Source organism: Emiliania huxleyi (genome assembly GCF_000372725.1).
Source record: "Emiliania huxleyi CCMP1516 chromosome Unknown EMIHUscaffold_20, whole genome shotgun sequence".
NCBI classification, from domain to species: Eukaryota; Haptophyta; order Isochrysidales; family Noelaerhabdaceae; genus Emiliania; species Emiliania huxleyi.
This window is the reverse complement of record NW_005200600.1, coordinates 568,838-595,744: the sequence shown is the minus strand read 5'-3', so window position 1 is coordinate 595,744 and position 26,907 is coordinate 568,838. Positions and strand designations below refer to the sequence as shown.

The 26,907-nt window shown below is 63.7% G+C and overlaps 11 protein-coding genes across 11 annotated transcripts; 8 read left to right on the top strand and 3 right to left on the bottom strand.

Moving 5' to 3' along the window:
- Positions 1–577: 577 nt before the first annotated feature.
- EMIHUDRAFT_45058 (hypothetical protein) lies at positions 578–1,054 on the top strand (the record flags this gene model as incomplete). Its single annotated transcript, XM_005781689.1, has 1 exon — positions 578–1,054. A coding segment is annotated over one exon (477 nt), but the record flags the coding sequence as incomplete, so codon positions are not given.
- A 2,930-nt stretch (positions 1,055–3,984) lies between these two features.
- EMIHUDRAFT_99736 (hypothetical protein) lies at positions 3,985–5,180 on the top strand (the record flags this gene model as incomplete). Its single annotated transcript, XM_005781688.1, has 4 exons — positions 3,985–4,502; positions 4,579–4,731; positions 4,856–4,979; positions 5,040–5,180. The coding sequence occupies 4 exons, from the start codon at positions 3,985–3,987 to the stop codon at positions 5,178–5,180; spliced, it is 936 nt and encodes a 311-aa protein (XP_005781745.1).
- Positions 5,181–5,743: 563 nt separating this feature from the next.
- Positions 5,744–6,520, bottom strand: EMIHUDRAFT_203931 (hypothetical protein; the record flags this gene model as incomplete). Its single annotated transcript, XM_005781687.1, has 1 exon — positions 5,744–6,520. The coding sequence occupies one exon, from the start codon at positions 6,518–6,520 to the stop codon at positions 5,744–5,746; it is 777 nt and encodes a 258-aa protein (XP_005781744.1).
- A 2,052-nt stretch (positions 6,521–8,572) lies between these two features.
- Positions 8,573–8,878, top strand: EMIHUDRAFT_60829 (hypothetical protein; the record flags this gene model as incomplete). The annotated part of the gene is made up of 1 exon (XM_005781686.1): positions 8,573–8,878. A coding segment is annotated over one exon (306 nt), but the record flags the coding sequence as incomplete, so codon positions are not given.
- Positions 8,879–9,247: 369 nt separating this feature from the next.
- Positions 9,248–9,517, top strand: EMIHUDRAFT_63953 (hypothetical protein; the record flags this gene model as incomplete). The annotated part of the gene is made up of 1 exon (XM_005781685.1): positions 9,248–9,517. The coding sequence occupies one exon, from the start codon at positions 9,248–9,250 to the stop codon at positions 9,515–9,517; it is 270 nt and encodes an 89-aa protein (XP_005781742.1).
- A 609-nt stretch (positions 9,518–10,126) lies between these two features.
- EMIHUDRAFT_203929 (hypothetical protein) lies at positions 10,127–11,299 on the bottom strand (the record flags this gene model as incomplete). The annotated part of the gene is made up of 2 exons (XM_005781684.1): positions 10,127–10,942; positions 11,012–11,299. The coding sequence occupies 2 exons, from the start codon at positions 11,297–11,299 to the stop codon at positions 10,127–10,129; spliced, it is 1,104 nt and encodes a 367-aa protein (XP_005781741.1).
- Positions 11,300–14,373: 3,074 nt separating this feature from the next.
- EMIHUDRAFT_203925 (hypothetical protein) lies at positions 14,374–14,811 on the top strand (the record flags this gene model as incomplete). The annotated part of the gene is made up of 1 exon (XM_005781683.1): positions 14,374–14,811. One exon carries the CDS (start codon positions 14,374–14,376, stop codon positions 14,809–14,811), a length of 438 nt encoding a protein of 145 aa, XP_005781740.1.
- Positions 14,812–15,163: 352 nt separating this feature from the next.
- EMIHUDRAFT_203924 (hypothetical protein) lies at positions 15,164–16,030 on the top strand (the record flags this gene model as incomplete). The annotated part of the gene is made up of 2 exons (XM_005781682.1): positions 15,164–15,706; positions 15,773–16,030. 2 exons carry the CDS (start codon positions 15,164–15,166, stop codon positions 16,028–16,030), a joined length of 801 nt encoding a protein of 266 aa, XP_005781739.1.
- A 2,419-nt stretch (positions 16,031–18,449) lies between these two features.
- On the bottom strand, positions 18,450–22,066 carry EMIHUDRAFT_99733 (hypothetical protein; the record flags this gene model as incomplete). Its single annotated transcript, XM_005781681.1, has 6 exons — positions 18,450–18,713; positions 19,386–19,464; positions 20,768–20,832; positions 21,061–21,135; positions 21,292–21,351; positions 21,773–22,066. 6 exons carry the CDS (start codon positions 22,064–22,066, stop codon positions 18,450–18,452), a joined length of 837 nt encoding a protein of 278 aa, XP_005781738.1.
- Positions 22,067–22,270: 204 nt separating this feature from the next.
- EMIHUDRAFT_203922 (hypothetical protein) lies at positions 22,271–23,139 on the top strand (the record flags this gene model as incomplete). Its single annotated transcript, XM_005781680.1, has 2 exons — positions 22,271–22,276; positions 22,498–23,139. 2 exons carry the CDS (start codon positions 22,271–22,273, stop codon positions 23,137–23,139), a joined length of 648 nt encoding a protein of 215 aa, XP_005781737.1.
- A 137-nt stretch (positions 23,140–23,276) lies between these two features.
- EMIHUDRAFT_449859 (hypothetical protein) lies at positions 23,277–24,788 on the top strand (the record flags this gene model as incomplete). The annotated part of the gene is made up of 6 exons (XM_005781679.1): positions 23,277–23,762; positions 23,837–23,913; positions 24,022–24,152; positions 24,230–24,317; positions 24,554–24,591; positions 24,702–24,788. Exons 1-6 carry the CDS (start codon positions 23,281–23,283, stop codon positions 24,786–24,788), a joined length of 903 nt encoding a protein of 300 aa, XP_005781736.1. The 5' UTR covers positions 23,277–23,280.
- Between the last annotated feature and the right edge of the window lie 2,119 nt (positions 24,789–26,907).

Genomic DNA, 26,907 nt, shown 5'->3' with positions numbered 1-26,907 from the left:
GCGCTTACCTCGTCGACGATTCTGAGTTATCGCTGTAGGTGTGTTGCACATTATTCCAAGGATTCGACCTCTCCTGGCAATCTGCTCCCACCTCTCTCTCCAGTGCTTGGTCACTCCGTTCAAAGAATGAAAAGACGCACACAAAGAAAGAAAGAAAACAGAAAGCGTGGGAGGACGGCACGCCGCCACCCCGGTTTTCTGCTTTCTTTGCGCACACAACACTAGTCCCGTGCCTCGTGTTGTGCGAGGGAGATTTCCTAAATTCTTTTCGCAGTGTTGCACGCCAGTCCTGCTGCCGAGTAAGAAAGAAAGAAAACAGGCACCCAAGGGAGGGATGGGTGGACGGCACGCCGCTACCACACAGGGATTTCCCGTGCCTAGTGTCGTGGAGTGCATTCCAAAATTCTTTTTGGCGTTCCGCGGCAAATTCTTTTCGCGTCTAGTGTCGTTGGGGTAAAATTCTTTTCGCACACCCTGTTGTGCGCACCGCGGCGCTGCTCGGACTGCACGCGACTGCACGCGGGCACCGGCTCGCCAGATGGGCAAGGCGGACAAGAATGGCGGCTTCCTCGCGCCCAAGTCGATCGCCAACCGCATCAAGGCGAAGGGGCTGCAGAAGCTGCGATGGTACTGCCAGATGTGCAACAAGCAGTGCCGCGACGAGAACGGGTTCAAGTGCCACTGCATGTCGGAGTCGCACCAGCGGCAAATGGCGATGTTCTCGGAGAACTCGGGCAAGTACATGGACGAATTCTCGCGCGAGTTTGAGGAAGGGATGATGGAGATCATTGGCCGCAAGGCGCGCTCGCAGCGGTGCAGCGCAAACGTCGTCTACCGCGAGTACATTGCGAACCGGCACCACTTCCACATGAACTCGACGATATGGGAGACGCTGACCGACTTCATCATGTACCTCGGCCGCGAGGGCAAGTGCGAGGTCGACGAGACCGAGAAGGGCTGGTTCGTGACGTATGTCGACCGCGACCCCGAGAAGCTGCGCAAGCTGGAGGAGCGAGCGAAGCGCGAGCGGACCGAGCTCGACTCGTCGGAGAGGCACGAGCGCGACCTGATGCGGCAGGCGAAGGCGGCTCGTGAGGCGCTCGGCGACGGCGCCCTCGCCCCTTCCGCCACCGAGCTGCAGCGCACAGACCCCGACCAAAAGGTTGCCCTCTCCCTCGGCGGCGGCGGCGGCCCCTCCAAGGGCAAGGCGAGGCTCGCCGCCCCGCTCGCGGCGGGAGGCGCGTCTCTCTTCGGCGCGGACGACGGCGCGGGCACCAGCGGGGGCGGCGGCGGCGGCGGCGGCGGCGGCGGCGGCGGCGGCGGCGGCGGCGGCGCTGGCAAGGCCAAGCCGCCGAGCGGGATCGCGTCTCTGATGGCGGAGGAGCAGCGGCGGAAGGAGGCGGCGGCGCGGAGGGAGGCGGAGGACAAGGTGGCGGCGGCGGCGGCGGCGGCCCCGCCTTCCGACGCGTGGCTAACGCGCGCGCGGCCGGAGCGAGCAGGTGTGCTTGCGGCAGGACCTGTGGCCGGCTGAGGTTTGCCGTGTGGGGAGAGGGTAGGCGCGGGATCGTCGTCAAGTGCCTGCACAAGAGGCTCGCGGGCGGGAGGTACTACAAGCAGAAGGGCACCGTCGAGAAGCTGCTCGACAGGCGCCGCGCGCTCGCAGACCACCTGACCCCCCCCCCCGCTGCCGCCTCCCACGCTTCCCCTCACCCTCCCTGATGTCTCGCCGCAGGCACCACCGCCACCGTGCGCTCCATCGACATGGACGCCTTCTCGGTGGTCGTGCGGCTCGAGGACCTAGAAGCGGAGCACAGACACCCGTGCCTTCCGACTAGAGACGACACGCTCTCCGGGTCGTCTTAGCCCTCGTGTACGATGCCCTGAGCACACTGCACGGCACCGTCTGCGCCCTGACCGGTGTGTGCATGCCGTAGGCTCGAGGACGGACCGCGCGCCGGGGCAGAGCTACCTCTCGAGTACGAGGCCGTGTGCAAGCTCGACTCCCGCTAGCCGCGCTTCGGGTCGCCATCAGACCTCGCCGAGGTAGTCGTTCGCTAGACATGAGACAGAGAGAGAGCGTAATCATCCCGCGCAGAACGCGCACATACCCGCGGCGGGGCGGCAACGGTGGCGGAACAGCGCAAAGCGGCAACCGAACACCCGGAACAGCTGGGCCGAAGCAACTCTCACTGGGCTCACTGCGGATCGAGGACCCGGTGCTAGCGATAGAGAAAACGTTGTGTAGAGAGTTACTCTGTATAACCACACAGCTCGAGTGACACAGGCTGTCAGCCTATTCACTGGCACACAGGTCACAGCCCTTCACCACTTTTTGTTGTCCTGAAAGCACAATGACGAAGTCGCGTCTCGCGGCCGCGAACACGCGAGACGCGCCACACCGAGCTCTCCCGCGACGAGAGGTCGCGCGACTGGACGATTCCAATTCGCTTCGTCTTGCCACAAGTGCGAGATCACGCGGCTCGCGCCTCGAGGGATAAATAAATAAAAACGCTAAACGGTCAAACTCTGAGACGAGATGGGAATTAGGGACATTTTTTCATGTGTCCCCCGCGCCCGGAGCGGCTCGCTGCCCACTTGTTGCGGTATGCCCCCCCCCCCCCCCCCGGGGCCCGGGGGCGCGGGGTAAAAGGGGTACGGGTCTTTTCCGCGGGGAACCTGTTGCGACGCACACCCCCCACACGGAGGTCCGAAACCTCCCGCTCCTCCGAAAAACACCACACGTGGCCCCCCGGGAGGGCAAAATCCCCAGGGGGGACGCGCTCCTTAAATCCGTTTGGCAGTCGATTGTTTCTTTCTTTGTTTACGCGCTCAGCGCGCCTCTGGGTGCACCACACAGAGCTCAAAGGATCAAAAAAAGGCGCGGGGCGTGGGGGTTATGGTACAACAACAACATATGTCGGACATGCCACTCATGGAAGGCGCGCTCCCTCGGCGGGACTCCCTCACCGATCCGCCATCGCCGAGGAAGGAACGCTCGCCCGAGTATGATCTTTGCACTGTGGGAGTGCGCGGAGGCCACAGCTCTTCCCTCACCGCTCCATCGCTGGCGACATCGCAGGAGGAGCCCCGGCGGCGCCCAGCATTCCCGGCGGGGGCTTAGTGCAGCCCATCGGCTTCGGCCACAAACGGTACCCACACAGCGCACACACGTAGTCCGTGACGTACTCATCGACCCATGGCACGGCACCGACGCCCTTGCAGAAAAGGCAGGCGGTTTTAAATTTGCAGCAAATGACGGGAATCTTGAAGCCGCACGTGCAGCAGTACAGCGCGATCTGGCACATGAGCTCGTTCTCGAGCTTGTCGTCGTCGATGCCGCTCGTTTTGAAGTGCACTGGGAGAGGATTCTCAATCGACTTGTCGCCCTTCAGAGCGCAGCAATTCTCGCCCGCAAAGCAGCACTTCTCATACTCCTGCGTGCAGCAGATGAGCCCAGGAAAGCCACTGTTGATTTCGCAGGTGTGGTAGCAGCACAGGCACCCACTAAACAGAAACTCCTCCTTTGGAATACCGCAACCCATGCCGTCAGTCACCCCCTCGACCCCGATCGATCGATGAATCCGCAAACGTCGTCGAAAATGAGCCGGTTTACTTGTACGTACTTTTAGCTTACTGGGAGAAAAGAGAGAGGGGGTTGTGTTCTCTAGGCCCCTAGGGGCCCTACGCGCGGCGTGAGCTACTTGTACCACTGCGTACGTCCAGGCAACGACATGACTTGGAGGCAAATGATCGGAGTCGGAGTCAGAAATGTGGTCCTTGCGCGAGGGGAGCTCGATAAACTCGAGGGGCCAAATTATGCCGCGAGGAGGGCGGAGTTACGCAGAGAGGCGAGAGAAGCAGCGAGAGCAAGGCAGACAGACGGCAGCGGCGTCTCAGAACGAGCAGCGTTAGATCTAGTGCAAAAACTACATGTACTCGGGTCGGACGCCAGGTGGAGTTTTTTTTCATTTCCCACACTGCCCAATGACCGCGGCGATGACCGCGCTTTTGTTGGTACTCCTGCTCTCGGTTGCGGCGCCTGCATCTGGGATTGCCGCGCTCGCCCGCCCTGCACTCGGTGGGCACAAGGTAGCTGCGAGCAGGCGTCGCCTCGAGCAGCAGCCCGTCTCGCTTGCCGTGGCCTTCGACGGCGGCGTTTTGGCGGCCATCACGCCGGCGGCATTGGGCCGGGATGCTGCGAGCGCGTCAGTGTGCGCGGGTGCGGCCTGGATGTGGGTCGCTTTCTGGTCGAAGCTCGCCGCCGACGGCCGCATCCAGCCCAATCTCTCGCGCAAGATCATCCACACCGGCAGCGCACCGCTATTCATGCTATGTTGGCCTCTCTTCTCGCCAGCGCCGTCAGCGCCCATCCTCGCCGGTGCGGTGCCGCTCCTGCAGATCATTCGCCTGTACCGCGCCGGGAGGGCGCAGCCAGCCCAGCCGACGCCCGTCGGCGCCGCCGAGGCCGACGACACCGCCGACCTCGTCAAGGCCATCTCTCGGTGTCTGCCTCTGCACATCTTTCACCACGCGCCCCCGCCGCTCTCGCCCGCAGCGACCCAGGACACGTTGCCGCAGGAGCGGCTCGCGCTCCGAGGCCCTCGGCGGCCCCTTCCTCTACACGCTCGTCCTGCTCGTCGCCACTGTACTTGGGTGGCGGAGCCCGGCGGCCGCCGTCGCAATCTGCCAGATGGCCGTTGGCGACGGCGTCGCAGACATTGTCGGGCGGCGGTGCGGCGCCGCGGCCCTCGCCCCGCGGCCGCCGCCCCTCTCCGCGCCGCTCTCGTGCCCCGCCGCGCACTGGCACCGCCGTGGCAGAGACACTCCTCTCCCGCCTCGGGCGCCTCTGCCGCAGGTATGGCTCTGTCAAGTGGCCCTTCTCGCCGTCGAAGAGCGTCGCGGGCAGCGCCGCGTTTGTGGCGAGCACAGCCGAGACCGAGATCGAGCCGCCTCCCGCCCGTCGCACAAAGCCCCGGGCCGTGCCTTCTTCAAAGGGCAGCACACCTGCTCAAAGGAGCGCGTGGCCCGCGTGACCCCAGGCGAGCGCCTTCAGCGCGTCGCTCGGACTCATCAGCCTCTTCCACGCCTTCGGCTTCACCGCTCTCACCGCGGCCGCGGCCGCGCCCGCCGTCCTCCTGATCTCGCTCCTCTCGGCGCCCGTCGAGCTGCTGCCGACGTGACCCGTTATCGCCCGAGATGACCCGAGATGACCGAGATTAGGCGGCCGTCGAGCTGCTGCCCGCCGAGCTGGCAGACGACAACGTCTCTGTCCCCGCGGCGGCGTGGGCCCTCTCCGCGTGGCTCCTGAGCGCAGGGTGAGGAGCAGGAAGGCCCCTCTAGACCGAGGACCACGTGGTAGACGAGTCCTTGCTATTGGCGCCTGGCGCTGCACACACGCCGCCACCGGGCTCTATTGCGCTTTTGGGGCGCGTGGCCGCCACAGCCTGCAGCCTCTTTGTCCGCGGATCAAGGCGCTCCTCCGCGAAAGAGGGAGAAGAGAGCTATAGGAAGGAGAGAGAGCGCGGTTTGCCGGCGTGTGTGTCGCCGGTGACGCCGCCGACACGAGACACGTGCCGAATTTTCTCATGCGCTAATATTACATGTAGTGCATTGGCTAATATCATGAGTAAGCCGGAGCGAGCCGGAGACGAGCCGATTTCTCGATACTCGAAGTTACTCGAAAACCTGCTGCGAGTGCGACCTGCGCTCGTGCGGGCAGCACGCTGGCGGGTCACGATACTAGTCACGATGTCTTCTTCTTGGCGCTGCTAGCTGGCGTTCCATGTGTCTCTCTTGTGCCATTCAGCTTGACGACAACCTTGTGACTCGAAATGACGCCGGAGGCGAGCCCGGCAAAGAGGGCGAGAGGTAGCGGCACTCCGCCTCCGCGCAGGCCTCTCAGCCCGGCGGCGTGGCTCGCCTTGAGCAGGTCGCACGCATATTTGACGATAGCGAGACGCGCGAGCTGCAGCTTCTCCCGCAGCTTCGCGTCCTCCCGCAGCTTCGCGTCTGTGCTGCCCACCTTCGGGTCTGCGCCGGCCTTCGCGCCCGCGCCCGCTATTTGCGGCGCCGCCGCCTGCAGGCGCTCGATGCGGCTCGCCCGCACCGCGCCCGCACCCAGGGCGACGAGCGCATGCACCGCATCGACGGCGGCGGCGCACCATTCGAGGCGCTCGGCGAGGCGCGGGGAGAGCGGGAGGAGGCGGAGGCTCACGAGCGTTGAGGCGTCGCCGAGCAGGTCGACCACTAGCGCCGCCGCCAGCTCGAGGAGGGCGAGGGCCCGCAACGAGCCGCTCTCGCCAAGTGCATCGGAGGCGTCGTCCACGTGCCTGACCCAGTGCAGCAGCGAAAAGACCTTTCGTGCGGCACTGAGCTGCTTGGAGGCCGCGGCGAGTCTGCTCGAGCCGTGGAGGTGAGCGGCGAGCTTAGTGGAGTAGGCAAGAACCTTGACGATCTTCTCCCTCAGCTCTAGGCTCCGCGAGAGGTGCGTTGCGTGGGAGAAGGAGGCTGCCGATAGCATTGACACTTCTTGCGTCGGGTTCACCCGAGCGAGCGGCAAGACCAGGCAGAGCGGGCGCGGGTCGTGAGGGCAGGTCCAGCCAAGACAATCCGCCCTGACTTCCAACTTTTCCGCGGGTGCGGGTACTGTGGTGCATGAATGGTTGCCCAGGTGTGAACAACACCTCGTGACCACGGCTCCGCAGGCGCCTGTTGATGGGTCCAGGTGATAGCCCTGGGTGGGCATTGCATACGCCTAGTTGGGCCTCAGATCGCCCGACCGCGTCCCGGTGCTCTGCCGTCGGATTTGTGAACGCCGCCGCACCGCGCCGCGGCCGGGGGCCCTTCGGAGGCCGAGGATGGCCGTGGCGGACCGGGACGAGCTCCGGGAGGTAAAGTGTCAGTGTATATATTGTGGAGACTAACCATGCCCACAATATCTCTCAGTCTAGCTAAGCCAGGGGAGGCGATGCCGGGGCCGTACAGCAGCTTGATGGTGCTGCGCCGGCGTGCGTCCCGGAGCGGTCCCGGACGGGCGGTCCGTGGGAGGTAATCGGGATCAACGCCGACGGCGCTCTGATTCGACTTTTAACTTCAAACAAAGACAGTCGCACGCGCCACAGCGCGGCGCGTGCGACTGTCAGGAGCGGATCCGTCAGTTAGTCGTGTTCACGCCGGGATCGTGATCCCGACAACCTGGGCAACCATTCCTCCAGCAGAGTATTGGCTGGTAGTCTCGGCGGCCCAAGGGGGGGGGGGGGGGCTAGTCCTGACCGCCCAAGGCTAGCCCTACCCGGTCTTCCAAGAGGCGGGGGGTAGGGTCTCGAGGTGGGTTGGCCGAGCCTACCACACCATACCCCGGACAAAGTTGGAACCCTGTGCCATGTCGGGAAAGAATTCTCTCCCGCCTTTTACAAAGAGGAGGGAAGTAAAAAGGAAGTAAATGTAAACCAAACTCCCTCTCACGACACTCCTCTCATTAAAATCCCTGTGTGGTGCGGCCTTCCGTCCTCCCATCCCTCCCTTGGCCTGTCTGTTTTCTTTCTTTTCTTTTCTCACGACACTGCGCACGGGAAGTCGCGGAGAGGCACATTACTCTCGAGGTTCTCGAGGTGGATATCCTTTTGCCTCGTTGTGAAGGCACATAACAAACGAAAAAGAAATCTCGCAGCCTCGGACGGACGAGTCCATCGGCCAAAAACCCCCGGCCGCACGTCGGGCTGCTCCGCCCCCGCAAGAGCGTGATGTCCAGCAAGGACAAGAGCAAGGAGAGCAAAGAGAGGGACACTGTGACCAACCGACGCGAGTCCGTTGGCTGGTCCAAGGGCCCCTCGCTAGAAGTGATCCCGGCCGCTGCAAAGCACGCTCCAGCGTGGGGCGCAGGCCACGTGTTTGAGCGCGTTGCCGTCGACGGCCGCACGGAGCTGGCGGCCGCGTCGGGGGAGGAGCTGCGCGGGGGTGGGGTGTCCACAGGATGGGCGGACCCTCAGACCAATAATGTGACAGGTGACTCGCGGCACTGTTCTACCCTTGCCCGCTCCAAATCCCGGTTCTTACGCCGGGTCCCCTCCCCAGGCTACGCCATCAACCCCGAGCTCCAGCTTGACCCGAACCTCCGCGCACACGGCGGATGGCGCGGCCACCTGGCCTGCCAGCGAGACACGCCCGAGTACGAGATAGCGACAAGGATCATCTCAAACGCGGCGCAGATTACGGCTGAGATCCGGCACGAGCCCGACTGCCTCGACTGCAACTGGCGGTGGCGCGACCGCAACTCGCTGCTCAAGCTCCTGCTCACCGGCGCGGAGGGGATCCTGTCGGAGGAGGACGCTGACAACCTGTGCACCCTCGCCACGGCATGCGGCCAGGTACTGAGGGACCAGGAGACGGTGGTGGACGTGCCCGCGCCGTGCAAGGTCTTTGGCGACACGCATGGGCAGCTCCGCTCGCTGTTGCTGCTGTTTGGCGCCTTTGGCTTCCCGCACCACGGCGCCGGAGACGTGCAGGCTGCAAGGTGCATCAACACAACGGCGGGCTCTGAATAGACATCATACTGTCACGCTGTGAGCAGGCCACGAGCTACATCTTCAACGGCGACTTTGTCGACCGAGGCTTGCATCAGCTCGAGGTGGTCGCGATCTTGTTTGCGCTGAAGCTCATGTACCCGGAGCGCGTCTACTTGCTCCGCGGAAACCATGAGTTTCGTGACATGAACGAGAAGATGGGCGAGGACGGCTTCCTCTCCCACTGCGAGAGCAGGCTGGGTGCCGTCACGCCCGGCCGGTGGGGTAGGATTTACGACGCGATCCATGCGTCCTTTGACTTGCTACCCTTGGCGGCCAGAATCGGGGGCGCCGTCCTCGTCCTGCACGGCGGCGTCGGGGACGGCAGCTGGGACCTCGACACGCTCCAGTCCATCAAGCGGCCTTTGCAGGCAGCTCAAGTGTAGTAGCTCAAGTGCAGCAAGTGGACCCAGAAGACCGAGATGGGTTGACACACACAAACACACATACACACACACACATGCATGCATGCATGCATGCATGCACGCACGCACGCACGCACGCACGCACGCACACGCACGCACACGCACACACTCACGCACGCACGCACGCACGCACGCACGCACGCACGCACGCACGCACGACCGCGGCAGGAGCTGGAGTGGGACGAGGAGGCGTCCAAGAAGATTGAGGCGAGGGCGGTGCTGCACGCCATGTGGAGCGACCCGAGCGACTCGGACGCGGGCATGCGCGCCGGCGTCCACCTTGGCCAACGTGGCGGCTCCATCCCAGAGTTTGGTCCCGACATCACGAAGCGCTTCTGCGAGCGCAACGGAGTGGAGGTTGTGATCCGCTCGCACCAGTTTGTCAAGGAGGGCTTCAAGCTGATGCACTCAGGTCACTTGCTCACCGTCTTTTCGGCGCGAGACTACTTCGTCGACACGGGTGACTGCCGAGAAATTCTACCATGCCTTTCCCCCTTTCTCTCCCCCACGATGGTGGTAGAGTCTCGTTAGGCACATACCAGCCGCTCTCTCAATGCCTCTGCTGGCATCAACTTATCCTGCCGGCCCAACACTGCCCTCCCACCCCTCGCTATCAGACTTGTTCGACCGGGATGTGGGCAACGACGCCGCACTGCTGCTGCTCGCGCCAGACCGCAACGGCGACCTGCGCATACATCCCAAGCGCATCTCATCGTGCGTCTCGGGTATCGAGGCCGCCGTCCGCAAATACCGGCGGAACTCCGGCGGATCGGCGTGGACGCGGGCATTTGCGTGGCTCGTGACGTGTGGAGCGTCAAGTCGGTCCACCATGAGGTGAATTGTAGAGGTGAATATGTGTCCATGCACTTTTTAGCTTAATGGGAGAGGGGAGAGGGAGGTGGCTCTCTCCATGTACCGAGAGAGGACATTGGTTGGCAGATTAGTACCACAGAGTGCGTACACTTGTCAATCCGATGCTGTGGGGTCTTAAAAGCGCCGGCTTTCGAAAGCGCCGGGTTTCGCCTCCCGCGGCGTCCGCCGAGTCTTTCTGGCCGCGCGTCCCCCCCCCGTCCCCTCGACTGCACTGACTCTTTACATACATAGTCACTGAGCACTGGGGCACGCCTGCTGTTTTACATTTTAAGAGCAAAAATCCGTTCGGTTGACCGTTCCCAAGCGCGGCAAATAGCCTGCGTCCCGCTCCCTGACGTGTCTCGGGCGCTTGGGGGCAGCGCCGCTGGTCGTGTTGATAGCCTCTCTTAGGAGGTAGCCGGTGAGGGCGCTCGGCTCAGTGCGGTCCCACCCGCTGTGCAGGACGTCTGCCGAGGCGTTGTACGATCTTGGCAGCCAAGAGTAGACCAACGCCTCGCGCGCGCGCTGCAACGCGGCGCGCAACTCTCGCATTCGCGTTGGGTTGGCCTCGAGTTTGCGCAGACACCCCACAAAGGCTTCGAGGTCCGACATCATGCGGGCAAACGGATAGAAGAGCATGAAGCGGCCATAATCGAGCTGCGACTCAAAGGGCAGCGCTTGCTGCTCGCAGTCGATGACCACAGGCACGCAGCCCGCCGCGATAGCATCGAAGAAGCGACGAGTTGTGCAGGTGTGACCAGAAGGCGCCAGGCAGAAGGTTGATGACTGCATCGCCTCGGCGTAGGATACCTCGCTGGCGGAGCAGCGAGGGCAGTAGTCCTCCCCGAGGGAGATGTGCACGCGCTCGAAGCGGCTCAGCGCAGTCAGGTTACGGCGCAGCACGCCGAAGCCACCAGACCCGCGAAAGTAGAGGAGCTGCGGCTTGGCTGGATGCAGTAGCGATGAGCGCACCAGCGACAGCTCGGCGACGGTGGCGTAGGGAATAGCCATCCGGTGCGGTGCGATGCTTGGCCAGTGGGACGCAGAGGCGAGGACCAGCCAGTCGCTCAGGGCAGTGAAGGGCGACTCGTGCGCCTTGTACGCCTACAGACGGGTTGAGTCCGAACGTACCACCAACTCGCGAGCACACTCGACGGTAAGCCTTCATGGCACCGTGGTGGTGTACTCAGTCGCGCCAAACATTACATGGGGAACGCCGCGCGTGCGGAGGGTCTGCTTTGCCGCCGAGATGACTGGCCGTGCGCGGCTCAGAGCTGTAGAGTTGGCGCAGTCCCCCACGAGCGAGTTGAGCCACAGATGCAGACACAGGACGATCACCTCCGCGGCGGCCACATCATCCGTCCTGGCAGGATGGCTCCGCGCACTATGGCAAAACTGCAGCTCCGCGCTTACCCCGCCGCGAGGGTCGTTGGAGAGCGGGTTCTGCAGCTCGGCTTGCATCCAAGGCGCCTCCGCGCCGGCCGACCCGTCGACGGCGCACCTGAGGAGCTGCGACTCGTATGCAGAGTCTGCATGCAGGAAGAAGCGAGGCGAGGCGGTCCGAGGGTTTACACTTTTTAGAGATGCTGCCTCACCGCCTCCGGCCAAGGGCATTGCCGGTGCAGTATGCAGCTGGCTTCTGCAGCTGCGGCCAGCACACGCGGCGGCCACACTGGAGCGGCCGTACCAGTCACCTCTCGAAGGGCCTGCGCAGCGGTGATCTCCTATCCAGCAGCCCGCCTGGCCTGACCACACCCAGCCAACGCAACTGGGCGTGTCGCAGCATCGAGTCTGGCACGCGAGGGCAGAATGCGTCGCGTTCTGTCGGCGGAAGCCTCGACACTCGATTCCCTGTATCGGATGCGCCAAGACGCACCGCGCGTCCATCCACAACTCAGTGAGTCCTTCGGAAGCGCGGGTTAGCGCGGGTTACGAGTCGTAGTCCGATTTGGTAGTTCGATTTGGTCGATTTGGCGACCCTCCTGTTCCCGGGCATTCACACTATGTTCCTGAGATAATTTGGCGATTATATCCATAAGGGATTTCATCCCTTCTTGGATTGGAGATTCGTGTTTTGGTTCCGGTTTTGGGTAAAACGTATACAGCGAACGCGATGCGGCCTCTGCCTGGCTTCCTGCTTCTATGCGCGAGCTACGGCGTGACCGCTATCGTTCATGACTTCTCTACCGGGAAGAACGGCCTCGACTACTGCATTGCCGAGGCCGACAGCACCAGCGACATGACAGCGTCGACCACCATGGCAGCTCCAACTTGTGCGCTGCCATGGTCAAGCCTTGCACCCTATATGTCAGCCACCACCTGGGCGCCTGGCGTGTGCGAGCACAACCCTATGCGGGATGAAGGATCTGAACAATGCACTCGACCGGCCTCTTTGAGCCCGTCCGAGTCCACCATTTGTTTCGACGATCCATTTTTTGACTTCTTCCTCGCTATTTGCAGACTTCAGACCAGAACAAGTGAGGACACGTGTGCCTCCACTCACACTACCTCCCAGGCGATGGAGCACGCGCTACAGTCGGCTCCTGAGGCCTCACCCACCTACTGCGGCCAATCTGAATTTTCGGCCCTCCGCAGCCCCGCGATACAGGTGCACTCATGGCTCAATACGATGGCGCTACAACTCATGAGGCACGGGACTCTTGCTGCGACAACCCAGCCCCATAGGAAGCCTGCGACATACATGCCGCCGCCACCTTTGCTGGATCACCCAATGCTGCCCATTCTTCTGGGTCAGTGCGACGGGCATGGTCCCCTTTGCTTCCCAAATGTTTCACCGTGGAATGCAACATACGAACCTTCCGGTGGGCCTGCGACACAATTTTCGCCGCCAACTCCGCTGGGTCAATGCAACGGGAACGGCTTCCTTTGCCTCCAAAATGTTTCACCGTGGAACGCCACATTTGAACCTACACCTTGGCAGAAAGCCCTTCCCCGGGACCACTCGGACACGTCGAGTGCAGGAGAGGCATTGTACCATGGGACATGTTCTTCTGGAAAGGAGCTTGCTACCTACCAAGTCTTTGAGACCCTGAGCAGTGGGGCAGAGGTAGTGCCCTTCAACAATGGGACATGTGGTATCATCTGGCCACTCCATGGAACCACCGATGCTGCGAAAGCCCTTTGCCTTGATCACTTTCGGCGACGCGGCAAGCGCGATTGGGTCAAATACGAGCTCCATTGGAACTATGCGTTCTCAAACAAGAATTGCGCTCGGGTACAGTCCACATGGATGGGAATGATCTGGCCATTTTTTCTTTGCTTTGCTCTCGTTGGGTTCCTTTTCCTTGCTTACTCCCTGCTGACAAGTGCACTGACAATTGGCGACCTGTTTGCTTACCAGACCGTTAGCAGCCTATTGATTATCCAAGCGTGGTACAAATTGCGACACTATGGTGCAAATACCAAGCTACTGATCATCAACCTGGGTATTCAAATCAAGTGGGTCTTTGACTGGTATTTTTGCCTTGCGCCAGCAGCACTTGCGATATGCGGCATCATCCTACTCGCTGCTTGGGGCATTGCCATCTACAATTTTGTGCGATCCCTCCTATACTTCGCCAGGTATGCATGCCTCGTCGCCTTTGAGGTCATCACCAGCACCACTGTCAAAACTGTTTGCTTCATTTGGACACCTATTACCACCATCTCCTTTGGGTGCCCGTACGCAATCGTTTTCGTCAGCAGCTATCGCGATTTCCTTCGGAGGTTTCTCGACTTCGTCAGTCCAGTCGTGAGGGAGCACTATGCCGAGCTATCTCCTTTGTCCGATGTTTGCGAACCGATCGACACTGGCCGCCGAAAGCCGTTGCCCTCCTCGCTTTGCCCCAAATGCCTCCATGGACTTGTCGAGTGCTTCCATTGCACCTACCATGGCATGGCAGAAAATCCATGGGTGTGCGGGAACGCCCTTCGACCCAATGCCAACGAGAGGCCTATGCCGTGGAAATTCTGGATGTGTCGTAACCTCCATTTGGCGTTTTCTTTGTACGACGATGCTCTTGCCGCCATTTATGCTCGGCTTCTCCACCTTCACGTTTGGGCCACTCTCCGTTGCCTGCAGTATCGTAGTGGTGAATACATCGTCATTTACGTGTGCAATTTTGGTCTGATCATGACACGCAAAGCCCTATACTACTTTATTGGCTTTGCTACCATTTGGCAAATCGTGTACATGCTAACCAATAGCATCGCAGTTGCTGCCGACCCGCAGGATACCACCCCTGTCTTTGATGGCCAGCGTGACTCTTTCGTTGGTTGGTATATGCTCTTTACCGGGTACGTCGCATGGAAGGCTACCGACGCCTACACTATCGCCGATGGTTCCGAAACGAAGCCTGAACCGCCCGCAGGAGAAGAACCAGTCATATCTGCGCCAACTATCAGCGGGGAAGGGGCAGTCACCAATCAGGCAACCATCACCGCTGAGACTCGGGCTCGTGACGCTTGGCGCAAACGAACCAAGAAAGTTGAGAGTTGGGAAGAACGCAACCGCAAGCTATATGGGCTACTCATACATGTCGCTCCTCCTCGGCGGCTCCGTCTTCAACAACATCTTTTACCGCCTGATGGGCGCGAGCGTCGGCAAGAATGCGTACATCGAGGGCCGTGCGCTCGAGTATGACCTCTTATCTGTCGGCGAGGGCGCGACCGTTGGACGAGAAACATACCCCCAGTGCCACACCGTCGAGCGGCTTGTGATACGCAACGCGCCGATCACGCTCGAGAGCAGTGCGACGATGCGCTCTCGGTCCGTCATCATGCCAGGCGCCACACTCAGCAAGGGTTCGTGCCTGCAAGAGTTCTCCCTCCTACTCAAGGGGGAGGTGACGGGTACAAACGAGGTCTGGTGGGGCAACCCGGCGAGCCGCCGCCCGCCAGGCGTCTATTCTTCGTTTGATCTCAACCTGAAGGACGAGCAGTGCGTCAGCTTCTCCAGTCTCGAACTCATCTGATCTCGTGAGACTCTCGGATGAGAACATAGTTCTCGCGGCGCAGCGACTCCCGTCTCCACTCCCGAACCCAATGCCGGCTGGCGGAGGCGCCGGGCCTCACCGCCTTGCTTGCCATGCCTCGGCGCAATTTGTTTGCGTGCCGTCTCCTCCCTCCCTGCCTCCTCTCGGGGAACGCGGCAGCGCAGCGCGGCCGCGTCTGCTCGCACTCAGGCCACCCTAGAGGGATGCGCGTACTTGGAGAAGGGAAGGCTACGAAATTCTTACGGATGCGCGTACTTGGAGAAGGGACGGCTATGTAAAGAATTTGCAAGTGTGAAGAAATCGGATGGACGTGCGCAAAGGTCGTTTCGATATGGCCCCCGATTCGCGCGGCGACGATGCGCCGGTGCCGGAGGATGGAAGCGGCCATCGTGTCGTGGAAGACCTCAAGGAGCGGCTTCGCCAGTGCCAGGCTGCCTGCAGGAAAACGCATCGCGAGAAGGCGAGGCTAGCAGCAGCACTGGAACAACAGCGCGAAGACTCGAGGGACATCATCGAGCACCTCAAGGGAGATGTTGCTCAGAAGGCGGAATCAGTGCTGACGCTCGAGGAGCGACTGCAGTCGCTGGTCCAGCGGAGTGATCGCGATAGGGAGCGCGTCGCCGACTCGCGCCGGCGAGAGCAGCAGGAGGCTCGCGACGAGGCGGAGCGCTTGCACGCTTTGATTAGCGAGCAGTCTGAAGAGCTGGAGAGGGTGCAGTCGTTCCGTGATGCGCACGTGGCGCTGCTGGCGGAGCTGGCACGGGCCCGAGAAGAGGCCGCTCGACATGAGAAGCTGGTGGTCGATCTGGAGCGGAAGCATCTCGTCGAGAAGGATGGCCTCAAGAAGGAGATGCTCTGCCAGCTCCAGGCGCGGGTTGGCGGGTGGTCGCTACACGCTAGCTAGGTAGAGCCATGGTGAGAGCAGCTCGTCATGCTACAGGAGACCAAGGCGAGCCTGTTGGAGCTCACTGAGAGCCAACTCGACGCCTCCACCAAGCGCGTGCTCGAGCGAAACGAGCAGCTTGCTGAGGAACTCGCCTGGCAGTCGCGGGAGGCTGAGAAATGGGTGCGCCGGGCCGACAAGCTGGCCTCGGAGAACAAGTCCCTCCGGCGCGAGAACAAGTCCCTCCTGACAGAGAGGGCAGAGCAGCTGCGCTCCAAGGCGCACCCAGACCGTGACCTTGAGCCCCCAAAGTGATTCGAGTTGATCCTGACCCTTCCGACCCTGAACGATCACACACAACGTTGTGCATGTAGGTGGGTGCCTACCAGCGGACGATTCGTACGCTTCAGGCCCGATTGGACGCGGCTGAGGCGTCGACTTTTCCGCGCGATGAGTCGGATGCCGAGTCTCAGCAAGCTGAGCCTCAGCAACCGCAGCCGCAGCAGCAGGAGCAGCCGCAGCAACAGCCACCGCCGCTGGGGCGGAGGCGACAGCCACAGCCGACGCCACCGCAAAGGCAGCAGCTTCGCGAGGACTTCGAGGGCGCGGCGCGGACAGATAACATTTCGCCGCGAGTCTCCCCGCGAGACTCCTTCTTGGCCTTCCCGCCGATTAGCGGCCGCGTCGCCGGCGGCTCCTCGCCTCAGCGCAGAGAGTACTACACAGTCTGGGGAGACAGCACGCACGAAGCATGCGGGTTAAAGTCGTGACTCGTGTCAGTCGTGTCGTCCCGCCGACGTTTTGATCAAACGGCACAGCAGCTCTGGGTACGGGGGGCGTGGGCCGGCGTGGCGCTCTCGCGTGAGGCGTGTGTCACACACGCCGTGTGGGCGCGCGAACGCGTCGGGGGGCGTCGCGCCGACCGCCGTCGGCGTCGCCCGTCGCCGCGCAGCTGCTCCAAGAACGATGGTCCAAGTCCAATTAACCCCTAAACGGCTACCGAAACGGGGGGTGCACGGAAGGGCGATATCACGGCGGCCTAAATGTGCCTCCGTGCGCTCGCCACATACCCCCTGCTGCCCGAGGGCCGTGTTAGCACTTTATTGGATACATACAGAGGCGGTGGGAAGCCACCACATTCCCTTCAAATTTTCCGCCACAGAGCTCCGGAGCGCGCTCTGCACGAGCTCCTGGGACGCGGTTTCGTCTTTCGATCCCAGACGGTCGTCGCACGTCGGCGCCCCAGTGAGGTCCGCCGTCATAGCTGTAGCACGCTACTAGACACACTGCCTCCAAGTTGAGCGGTGGAAAATTGTGACCACCCCGAAGCCACGCACCGAAGCGCCGGCGTCCCTCTGGCATTCTGCCACCGACAGCAACACGCCTTTGATCACCGGCTGCTTGCGCTCCGCATACTCTCCAGAAGCTGTTGGTTGTGTGGCTGGTTCTACTTCTATCAGCCTTCTTCTTGCACAATGTTGCCGTTGAGCTACGAGGCTGCAACCCGTCGTCATTTGAGTTTGCTGCCAGCCACACACAGCGCGTTCCTGCACGACGAATGTGGTTGGACAGGTGTGAACAACACCTCGTGGGGGCGGCACCGCAGGCGTCCATTGAGGGGTCCAGGTGATAGCCCTGGGCGGGCAATCCATGCGCCTAGTTGGACTTCAGATCGCCCGATCGCGTCCCGGTGAACTGACGTCGGATTTGTGACGCCGCCGCACCGCGCCGCGGCCGGGGGCCCTCCGGAGGCTGAGGATGGCCGTGGCGGACCGAGACGAGCTCTGGGAGGTAAAGTGTCAGTGTATATATTGTAGAGGCTGACCATGTGCACAATATCTCTCACTCTAGCTAAGCCTGGGGAGGCTATTCTGGGCGTCCACACGGCTTGCACCGGTGACCCTCGCGACAAAGCGAGCGCGTCCGGCAGAGCGACTGAAGAATCGAAGACAGAGTCACAAATCCCGCTTGTTGTGCATGTTTTGAGGTCGGACAGTGCTGATGTCTTCTCCACGCAGCAGCCGACGCCACCAGGCCTCGGTAGCTGAGCAGCAGGAGCCTCCTCGCTGCTGGCAGAGTTGCGCCTCTGTTTGCCGCCGCTAAGAGATCGCTGTTGCGGGAATCCAGGGAATCTAAAGGAATCTAGAATCTGTGGGTCCGAGATTCAATCTGGGACCTGAGCCGCTCGGGACCAGCTGCACATGATCCGGGGCCACTGCCATGTCGCAGACGACTGCTGGCTCGGCCGTCGCTCCGACCAGCCGTCCTGCCAAGGAATAAAATAACATGAGTTCCTTTACATATGTAAAGGCGCCATCGATACGACGTCCAAGCCGCAATAACGTGTGCGCAATGCGCAAGTGGAAGCGCGCGCCAAGGCCAACCCCGTGCCCCTGGCCCTGCGCTCGGTTGGACTGCGCGGTGCGCGGTCCACCACCACCTGCCGTGTGCGCGCCGCAGTCCCGCACCCCCGGCACCCGCCACCCCGGGCGACCCCGCTCCCGGGGGCCTCACGTGGCCTCCGCCCTCCCCGCGCGCCGAGAAGCGGACGAAACCGTTTCTAATTCAATTTTGCATGGCGCCTCGCTCCCCACTCCCGACCTGCACCATTTCGACACACAAAACCCGGGCGAGAGAGTAGCTCCGTCTCAATCTCTTGCGCGGCACTAGCTCTTCCGCCGCGCGCGAGACGAGAAGACAGAAGTGAGACGGCACCGCCGTGTACCTACGTCTCTCACACACCACCGGCGCCGGCGTCGAGCGGCGGCGCGTCGAGCGGCGGCGCGTCGAGCGACGCGGCGGGAGAGAGGAACAGCGGCAGCAGCGCGCCGGCGGCGGCAGCGGCGAGGGCGATGAGGGCCACCGTGGTGGCCGAAATGCCGCCGCTCTGCGACGAGGGCGCCCCGGACGCGGCGGAGGGCGACGCGCGAGCCTGCCGCAAGCCGGCGGCGATGGCGCGCTCCTGCTCGAGCGCCTTCCGCAGCGCCGCGGCGGTCGCCTGCGGGACGCGTCGTGGACGTGTCACGCCTCGGCGCTGGTGAGTCTGGAGAGCGTCTTGGAGGTCTTGTGGAGAGGCTCTGGGAGGCGAGGCATCGATGGCGTCTCGTGGTGTCTTCGAGGTGTCTCGAGCCTCCGACTCCTCTCGCGCCGCCGCCAGCTCGCGTGCGTGCGCCGACCGCTCCTGCTCGTACTCTGCCAACGCGCCAGCCATCTGCTGTCGCATCGCCCGCCGCGTCGCCTCTGACGCATCCAGCTGTGCGCGCAAGCCCTGTGACACGAGGGCTCCGAGAAGGCTCGGGAGAGGCTCGGGGACACGTCCGAGACCACAGCCATGCACTCGCTGAGGGGAGGCGCAGTGGGAGGAACGGGAGGCAGCAAGCAGAAGCGCCACTCTCTGCTGATCTCGGCTGATCTCGGTGAATCTTGCGCCTCCGCCTCCGCCGCACTGCCCGAAGAGGCGCCCGTCGCGGCGGAACGAGGCGCGGCGGGCGGCGCGGAGGGCGGTGTCTGCGGCTTGCCCGTTGCGACCTAAGGAAAGGGCCGGTGAGCGGCCAACAAGGTGCAGGGCCCCAGCCCAGGGCTGTCCGTCGCGTCAACCACACCCGGACACGGGCAGGAGCTGGCAACGGCAGGCAGAGTGCAAGGCGCGGGTGCGCGTGGCGGGCGGGACCTGGTCGACGAGCGGCGACGACGAGATCGCGTCGCGGGGCGAGAGGGCGTCTCGCGACCCTACGCCACGAGACACACGCCTCGAGTCAGGCGGAGCACCAGGGGCCACGAGTACAGCTGAAGACAGCTGGAGCATGCCGCAATTGTGCACAGCGGAGTACGTGTCCTCTCGAGCGATAGTCAGGGGACGGGGGTCCCGCATCTAGATCTCGAGATCAGGGCAGATCTGGGGAGATCTGGATCTGGGGTCCCGCATCTAGGTCTCGAGATCAGGGCAGATCTGGGGAGATCTGGATCTGGGGTCCCGCATCTAGATCTCGAGATCAGGGCAGATCTGGGGAGATCTGGATCTGGGGTCCCGCATCTAGATCTCGAGATCAGGGCAGATCTGGGGAGATCTGGATCTGGGGTCCCGCATCTAGATCTCGAGATCAGGGCAGATCTGGGGAGATCTGGATCTGGGGTCCCGCATCTAGATCTCGAGATCTAGGGCAGATCTGGGGAGATCTGGATCTGGGGTCCCGCATCTAGATCTCGAGATCTAGGGCAGATCTGGGGAGATCTGGATCTGGGGTCCCGCATCTAGATCTCGAGATCAAGGGCAGATCTGGGGAGATCTGGATCTGGGGTCCCGCATCTAGATCTCGAGATCAGGGCAGATCTGGGGAGATCTGGATCTGGGGTCCCGCATCTAGATCTCGAGATCAAGGGCAGATCTGGGGAGATCTGGATCTGGGGTCCCGCATCTAGATCTCGAGATCAGGGCAGATCTGGGGAGATCTGGATCTGGGGTCCCGCATCTAGATCTCGAGATCAGGGCAGATCTGGGGAGATCTGGATCTGGGGTCCCGCATCTAGGTCTCGCGAGCCGAGCGACTCTGCGAGTGGCACCGGCGAGGAGGCAGGCGCACCCCCCGCGCGGCCACCTGTCCGCAGCTCGCGCCGCTGTGAAGAGAAGCTCTTCACACCTCTTGACACCTCTCCGCACCTCACGGCCCGCGCTTGCGGAGTGGGCCGTTGCCCGAGTGTGCGCTGCGTCTCGGCTGCATCTCGGCTGTGTCTCGGCTGCGTCTCGGCTGCATCTCGGCTGCATCTCGGCTACATCTCGCCGTTGCCCGAGGGAGTGCCGAGGGCGGGGTGGTATGGCGTCGCCGCAGCCTGCGCCGGGCCGTTGCCCGAGGCGAAGGGGGAGAGGGGCCTGCGCGCCATGACGTCGACAGCGTCAGCATGGGAGCCAGGGGCCGTGCAGCTGCGTACAGCCGGGCAGAGGTGCGGGTAGGTGCGGCGAGGTGCGGGTAGGTGCGGGTAGGTGCGGGGAGGTGTGCGGGGGGGTGCGGGGAGGTGTGCGGGGAGAGAGTGTCCGCATCTAGAGAGGCCGCGGACCGCTCCTCGGGGATGGAGAGGCCGCGCACGCCTCCGGAGTCAGCGGCGACGAGCGAGGAGCGGACCTGGCGGGGGAAGGGGGGGGGGGGGGGGGGTCCTCCACACACGGAGGAGTGGTGGGGCAAGCGCCGGAGGCAGCCCTCCCCTCTCCACACCCAAGCACAGGCACGAGCTGGCCCGGCGTCCTTCAGAGTGTCTGGGTGGGCGGACCTTGTCGACCCAGGCAGCCTTTGCTAGGAAGTGTCTAGGAAGTGTCTAGGAAGTGTCTAGGAAGTGTCTAGGAAGTGTCGGACCTTGTCGACCCAGGCAGCCTTTGCGGCGTCCGACGCCCACAGCGCGGCGACCCGTGCGCGCAGCGCCTCGTTCCCCTGGGGGCGGGAGGCGGGAGGCGGGAGGCGGGAGGCGGGAGGCGGTGGCCGTAGTCGGGCGGGCGAGAGGCGGCAGGCTGCCTCGGAGGGTGTGTCGGAGGTGCCTCGGAGGTGCCTCGGAGGTGTCTCGGAGGTGTCTCGGAGGTGTCTCCGCACCTGCCCGTGCGCCGCAAGCATCTCTTCGGTGAGGGCCTTGTCGAGGGGCAGAGTGAGCACCTGGCCGCAGGGAGAGGGAGAGGGTTGAGGCTGGGGTGAGGGTGAGGGTGAGGGCGGAGGGTGGAGGGGTGAGGAAGAGGGTGAGGGTGAGGGCAGGGCTAGGGCTAGGGCAGGCGATATCGACGGGTGGGAAGGGAGGGGCGGCAGGGAGGGAGAGGCGGCATGTGAGGCGGCGACAGAGGAGGGCGGTAGGTGATGCCGGGCGGCGGCGATTCAACAGACGGGGCGGCGGGGTAACGGCGAGGTGGGTAGCGGGGACGGCTGTGGCCGAAGGGGCGGGGCCGGTGGTGTGCGGATGGGGCGGCGAGGGCGGCGGTGGCGACAGGTGAGTGCGGGAGCGGGAGGGGCTAGGCGTGGTGAGGCGGGCAGCGATGAGGCAGTGACAACAGAGGTTGGCAGGGCGCGCGATGCGTGGTCGGACCTGGAACTTGTCACGAGACTTTGGGTCGCCGGGCTGCGGTAGCGCCTTCTGCACGCCCACCTGGACCGAGACGGTGGCCGCGCCCTCGGCCCATACGATCCCCGCGTTTGGGCGCACGAGGTACCGCTTCGGGTTCGTCGTCTTGATCTTGAAGGCCACCGGACGGCCGCAGGCGAGGTTGCGCAGCGCGAGGTGCTGAATGGAGGCGCGCGAGAGAGACACCTCGAAGCGGAGGTCGGCGGGCTCGATCACCACGTCGGCGGGGCTCGGCTGATCGTTTGCCTTGGAAGCCATACAGCGCCCCCCTCCCCCTGCGGCGAGGCGACACAGGCGTCGAAGAGCAGCTCGACAAGCTTGAGCGGCTTGTGGTTTTTCTTCTTCGATTACATCACTGTGAAGACAAGAGTTGGGAAGAGTGCGTGGAGTCAGAGTGTTTGAAAAGAAAGAAGCGCACCAGCGCCGCACATCCGCTCGCAGAAGACACTATGTACGGTGTATATGCAGGTCGCCCAGCTCGCATCACCACACACGCAACTCTAAAACGCTTGCATGCAGGTCGCCCACCCCGGCTGCTTGCAGTGTGTACGTGTATATGCAGGTAGCCCAGCTCGCATCACCACACATGCAACTCTAAGACGCTTGCATGCAGGTCGCCCACCCCGGCTGCTTGCAGCTCGCCCGACACCGCACACGCACGATCAACAACGGGTCTTCCGCGCTCGCAGGGTGCGGACTTCACGAGCGTCGCCACGCTGACCGCTCTCTACCTCGCCGCCTTTGCCGCCGCGCAGCGCTACGCCGTACACAAGATGGGTACGAAGCTCGACGGCGGCTCGCCGCGCTGGCGCAACTTCCTCGGCCTGCTGCCGCAGGTCTGCGTGATGCCCTCGCTGTGGGTAGCGTCCGCGCTCGTTCCAGGCTCGGCCTCTGTCTTCGCGGCGGTGTTTGCCAACGTGTTTGGGAGCATGCTGCTATTTGACCTGTGCGCGATCAAGTACAACGCGATGATGCTTGCGCACCACTGGCTCTGCCTCGCCGGCCATTGCTTTGCCATGAGCGTCGCGCCCGAGGCGTTCGGCCGCTACTTTGGCGCCGTCGTGGCGCTAGAGCTCGGCTCGGCGACCAGCTGCTCCTGGTGGATGTGGGGAGGCGAGTGGCCGCGCGCGCTGGACGCGCTGTACGGCGGCGGCATGACCCTCTCCAACGGCCTCGGCGCTGCGCTGCTCCTCCGCTGGGCGCACGGCGCCACCTCGCTGCCGCTGCTCGCGCGGTGCGCGCCGGTGCCAATCGTGGCCACGCTGCTCTTCTTTCGGCAAAAGGAGATGGTCGCGCTGCTGCGGTACGGACGCGCCGTCTGCTCCACCTAGCGGGAGGGCGCTTGCATGTGCATGTGCATGTGTGGGACACGTTCTTTTTCTCCCTCCCGTTCGAACGAGCGCTGAAATCAAAAAGAAAAGAAAACCGAAGAATTTTGCCTAGGCGCCGGGACGGTCCAGTGGTGAGGTGGTATGCTATACCGCTTCGTCGCCCTCGGCGTCGCGCTGGCGTGCGGGATCTGGACCGGACTCGCCGTGCAGGAGAATTACGACGAGATCTGTGACGAGCTCCGCAAGAGCATCGCCGACACCGACATGCCCCGTGCCGACCGGGAGAAGATTGCCGAGGCGGTCGTGCAATTTCTGCCGGCCGGGCTGCCCTTCGCCGCCTTCCTGGTCACCTACATGGCGATGGCACTGCTCGGGTACCTGATCAGCTGCGTCTGCTCCTGCTGCGGCTGCTGCGGAGGCTGTTGCGGCTGCGGCCCCGGCCACGAGTACGCGATGATGCCTCCCACCGTCGCCATCGGCGGGCAGTACCGCGTGATGCTCGTTCCACCGCCCACCGCCCCGCGCGGCACGTGGTCCGACGGGCTCTGCTCGTGCCTTAGCGACGCGCCCGTCGCACTGGTCGCTTGCTGCGTGCCTCCTCTCTTGCCCGCGATGCTGTACGAGCGCGTGGCTCGAGCTGGAGCGAGGAAGAGGGCGGCGGGGAGCCTCTCCTGCAGACGCCGGGCCCTTCCCGTAGGCGCGTGACTGGGCACGCGGGCTCGTGCAAGTTGCTAACCGTCTTCGTCGGCGGACTGTGGCTTCTCGCAACCTTCGGCGCGCCCAGACCGCCCGCCACGCTCCCCCCAACCCGCCACCCGCGCACACCACCGGCATGCAAACGCTACCGCCGCGCACACCCCACCGCCCGCGATGCAACACCAGGCGCGCCTGCCTTTTGCCAGTACGGCGGCAGCTTGCCGAGCCACGTGCCAAACGAGTGCCGTCTGGTCAACGCCGCGTCGACGGCGTCGATGGTATGCATGGTGCTGCTGGTGTGGACCGTGCGGAGCCGGGTGTGTGCGGAGCCGACCCTCCACACCCCGAGATCGCACGAGATCACCCGAGCTCCTCCCGAGGTCAGGTGCGCCAGGCCTTCCACATCCCGCCCTCCTGTGCTTGCGACGCCTGCGACGACGGCGCCTGCGCGTGCTGCCGCCCTGAGCCTCCCTGCAACCTTCGTGGAGCCTGCTCGGAACCCTCCCATAGGCGTCTGCGCGTGCTTCTGCCTGCCGCTCACCGCCGCGCAAGTCACGCGCCATCTCAACGCGACGGAGGGGACCCGCTTCTCGCTCTCCTCGCCGACCGGAGCCGCGGCGCGCCACTTCCCGCCCGCGGCAGGCCGCGCGCCGCAGCCCGACCCACACGCGCCTCCGGCGGCGGAGCCTTCCTTGACCCTTCCTGGAGTCTTCTCTAGGCTACGCGCCGCAGCCCGCCTACGCTCCGCCGATGGCGGTCGCGGCCTCGTCCCGTAGATGCCAGATAGCACGACCCGAGCGTCGCTGCTCCGAGCCCATTGCACAAGAGCGCGTCCCCGCCCTCAGCTCCCTTCCTCCCTGCGCTAGGCGCCCGTCCCCGGCGCGGCGCCGCACCAGGCCGTCCCCGCGGGAAGCGAGGTGCCGATGGGGCTGCCGGTGACGCCGCCAAAGTGAGGCTGCGGAGGTGGTGGTGGAGAAGGGTGTGGCCTTGTGGGGGAAGGGGGAGGGAGCGGGGAAAGAAGAGGGGGGGGGGGGGGTCGGAACGAGGGAGCGCCGCAGGCGCAGGCTTGTGAGTGGCGCGGAGAAGGCCTAGGAAAAAAAAATATTCTTAGCTTCAAGCCCCCCTCCGAGACTGGAGACAGTCACACCCCAGTATCAGACCAGGGGGAGTGCCCCCCGCCCCCACTTGCCCTGACTGCACAGGATAGCGTGCCCCGATAACGGCGACACATAGTGGGGGACACTGCGCAAGGAGGGGGTGCGAAGGCTCATTGGGGTGCTAGGTGGGACCATGAGGGGGGGTGGGCGGGGTCCTGTGGGGGTGAAATGTTGCGCGGCGAATTCGAACCTACCCCCTCGCCGCGCCGATCCTCACGCGGAGGGTAAAACCCTGTGGGACAAAACCCCCCCGCGGTCGGCAGTCTTCAGAGTGGACCCCCCCCTCCCCAGCCTCCCCTGTGCATCTCGCACCCCCCCCCGCTCCCCATCGGTGACTCGCGAAGGACACGGACACTCGGGGTGAGGGGGGGTCCCCCAGAGAGGGGGCTTTGGGGCATTGTTGGGTTGATCGCTCGTGCCGATCTCGGGTCGATCTCGGGTCGATCTCGGGTCGATCTCGGGTCGATCTCGGGTCGATCTCGGGTCGATCTCGGGTCTCGGGTCGGTCTTGGGCGGGTCGGTCTCGGAGTGGTCTAGAAAAGAAAAAATGGGGCGAGATGAGGCGAGCTGAGGCGAGGTGAGGCGAGGTGGGGGGCGAGATGAGGCGAGATGAGGCGAGATGAGGCGAGATGAGGCGAGATGAGGCGAGGTGAGGCGAGATGAGGCGAGATATGAGGCGAGATGAGGGTTGAGCTTGAGTCGAGGTGAGGCGAGATGAGGCGAGGTGAGGCGAGATGAGCGGCGAGGTGAGGCGAGATGAGCGGCGAGGTGAGGCGAGATGAAGCGAGGTGAGGCGAGATGAGGCGAGCTGAGGCGAGACTAGGAGGCGAGATGAAGCGGGATGTTGTGTGGCTGCTTGTGCTGCCAAGCAGGCAGCACAAAAGCAGCCATACAAGTGAGCTTTTGGGTTGTGTGGCTGCTTGTGCGCCGCGCGCCTGACCGCACAGGCCGCCACACAACATCCCGCTTCATCGCGCCTCCTAGTCTCGCCTCAGCTCGCCTCATCTCGCCTCACCTCGCTTCATCTCGCCTCATCTCGCCTCATCTCGCCTCACCTCGCTTCATCTCGCCTCACCTCGCCTCATCTCGCCTCACCTCGCCGCTCATCTCGCCTCACCTCGCCTCATCTCGCCTCACCTCGACTCAAGCTCAACCCTCATCTCGCCTCACACCTCGCCTCATCTCGCCTCACCTCGCCTCATCTCGCCTCATCTCGCCTCATCTCGCCTCATCTCGCCTCATCTCGCCCCCCACCTCGCCTCAGGCCTCGCCTCATCTCGCCTCATCTCGCCCCATTTTTTCTTTTCTAGACCACTCCGAGACTGACCCGCCCAAGACCGACCCGAGACCCGAGATCGACCCGAGATCGACCCGAGATCGACCCGAGATCGACCCGAGATCGACCCGAGATCGACCCGAGATCGGCACGAGCGATCAACCCAACAATGCCCCAAAGCCCCCTCTCTGGGGGACCCCCCCTCACCCCGAGTGTCCGTGTCCTTCGCGAGTCACCGATGGGGAGCGGGGGGGGGTGCGAGATGCACAGGGGAGGCTGGGGAGGGGGGGGTCCACTCTGAAGACTGCCGACCGCGGGGGGGTTTTGTCCCACAGGGTTTTACCCTCCGCGTGAGGATCGGCGCGGCGAGGGGGTAGGTTCGAATTCGCCGCGCAACATTTCACCCCCACAGGACCCCGGCCACGCCCCCTCATGGGCCCACCTAGGCCCCCAATGAGCCGTTGCACCCCCTCCTTGCGCAGAGGTCCCCCACTATGCGTCCGCCGGTAATCAGGGCCGCCTACCCTGTGCAAGCCGGGCCAAACGGGGGACGGGGGGCACTCCCCCCCGGACCGAAAACTGGCGGGGGGATGTGCTTCAATTTCTGGAGGGGGCTAGAAAGCAAAAAAATTTTTTTTT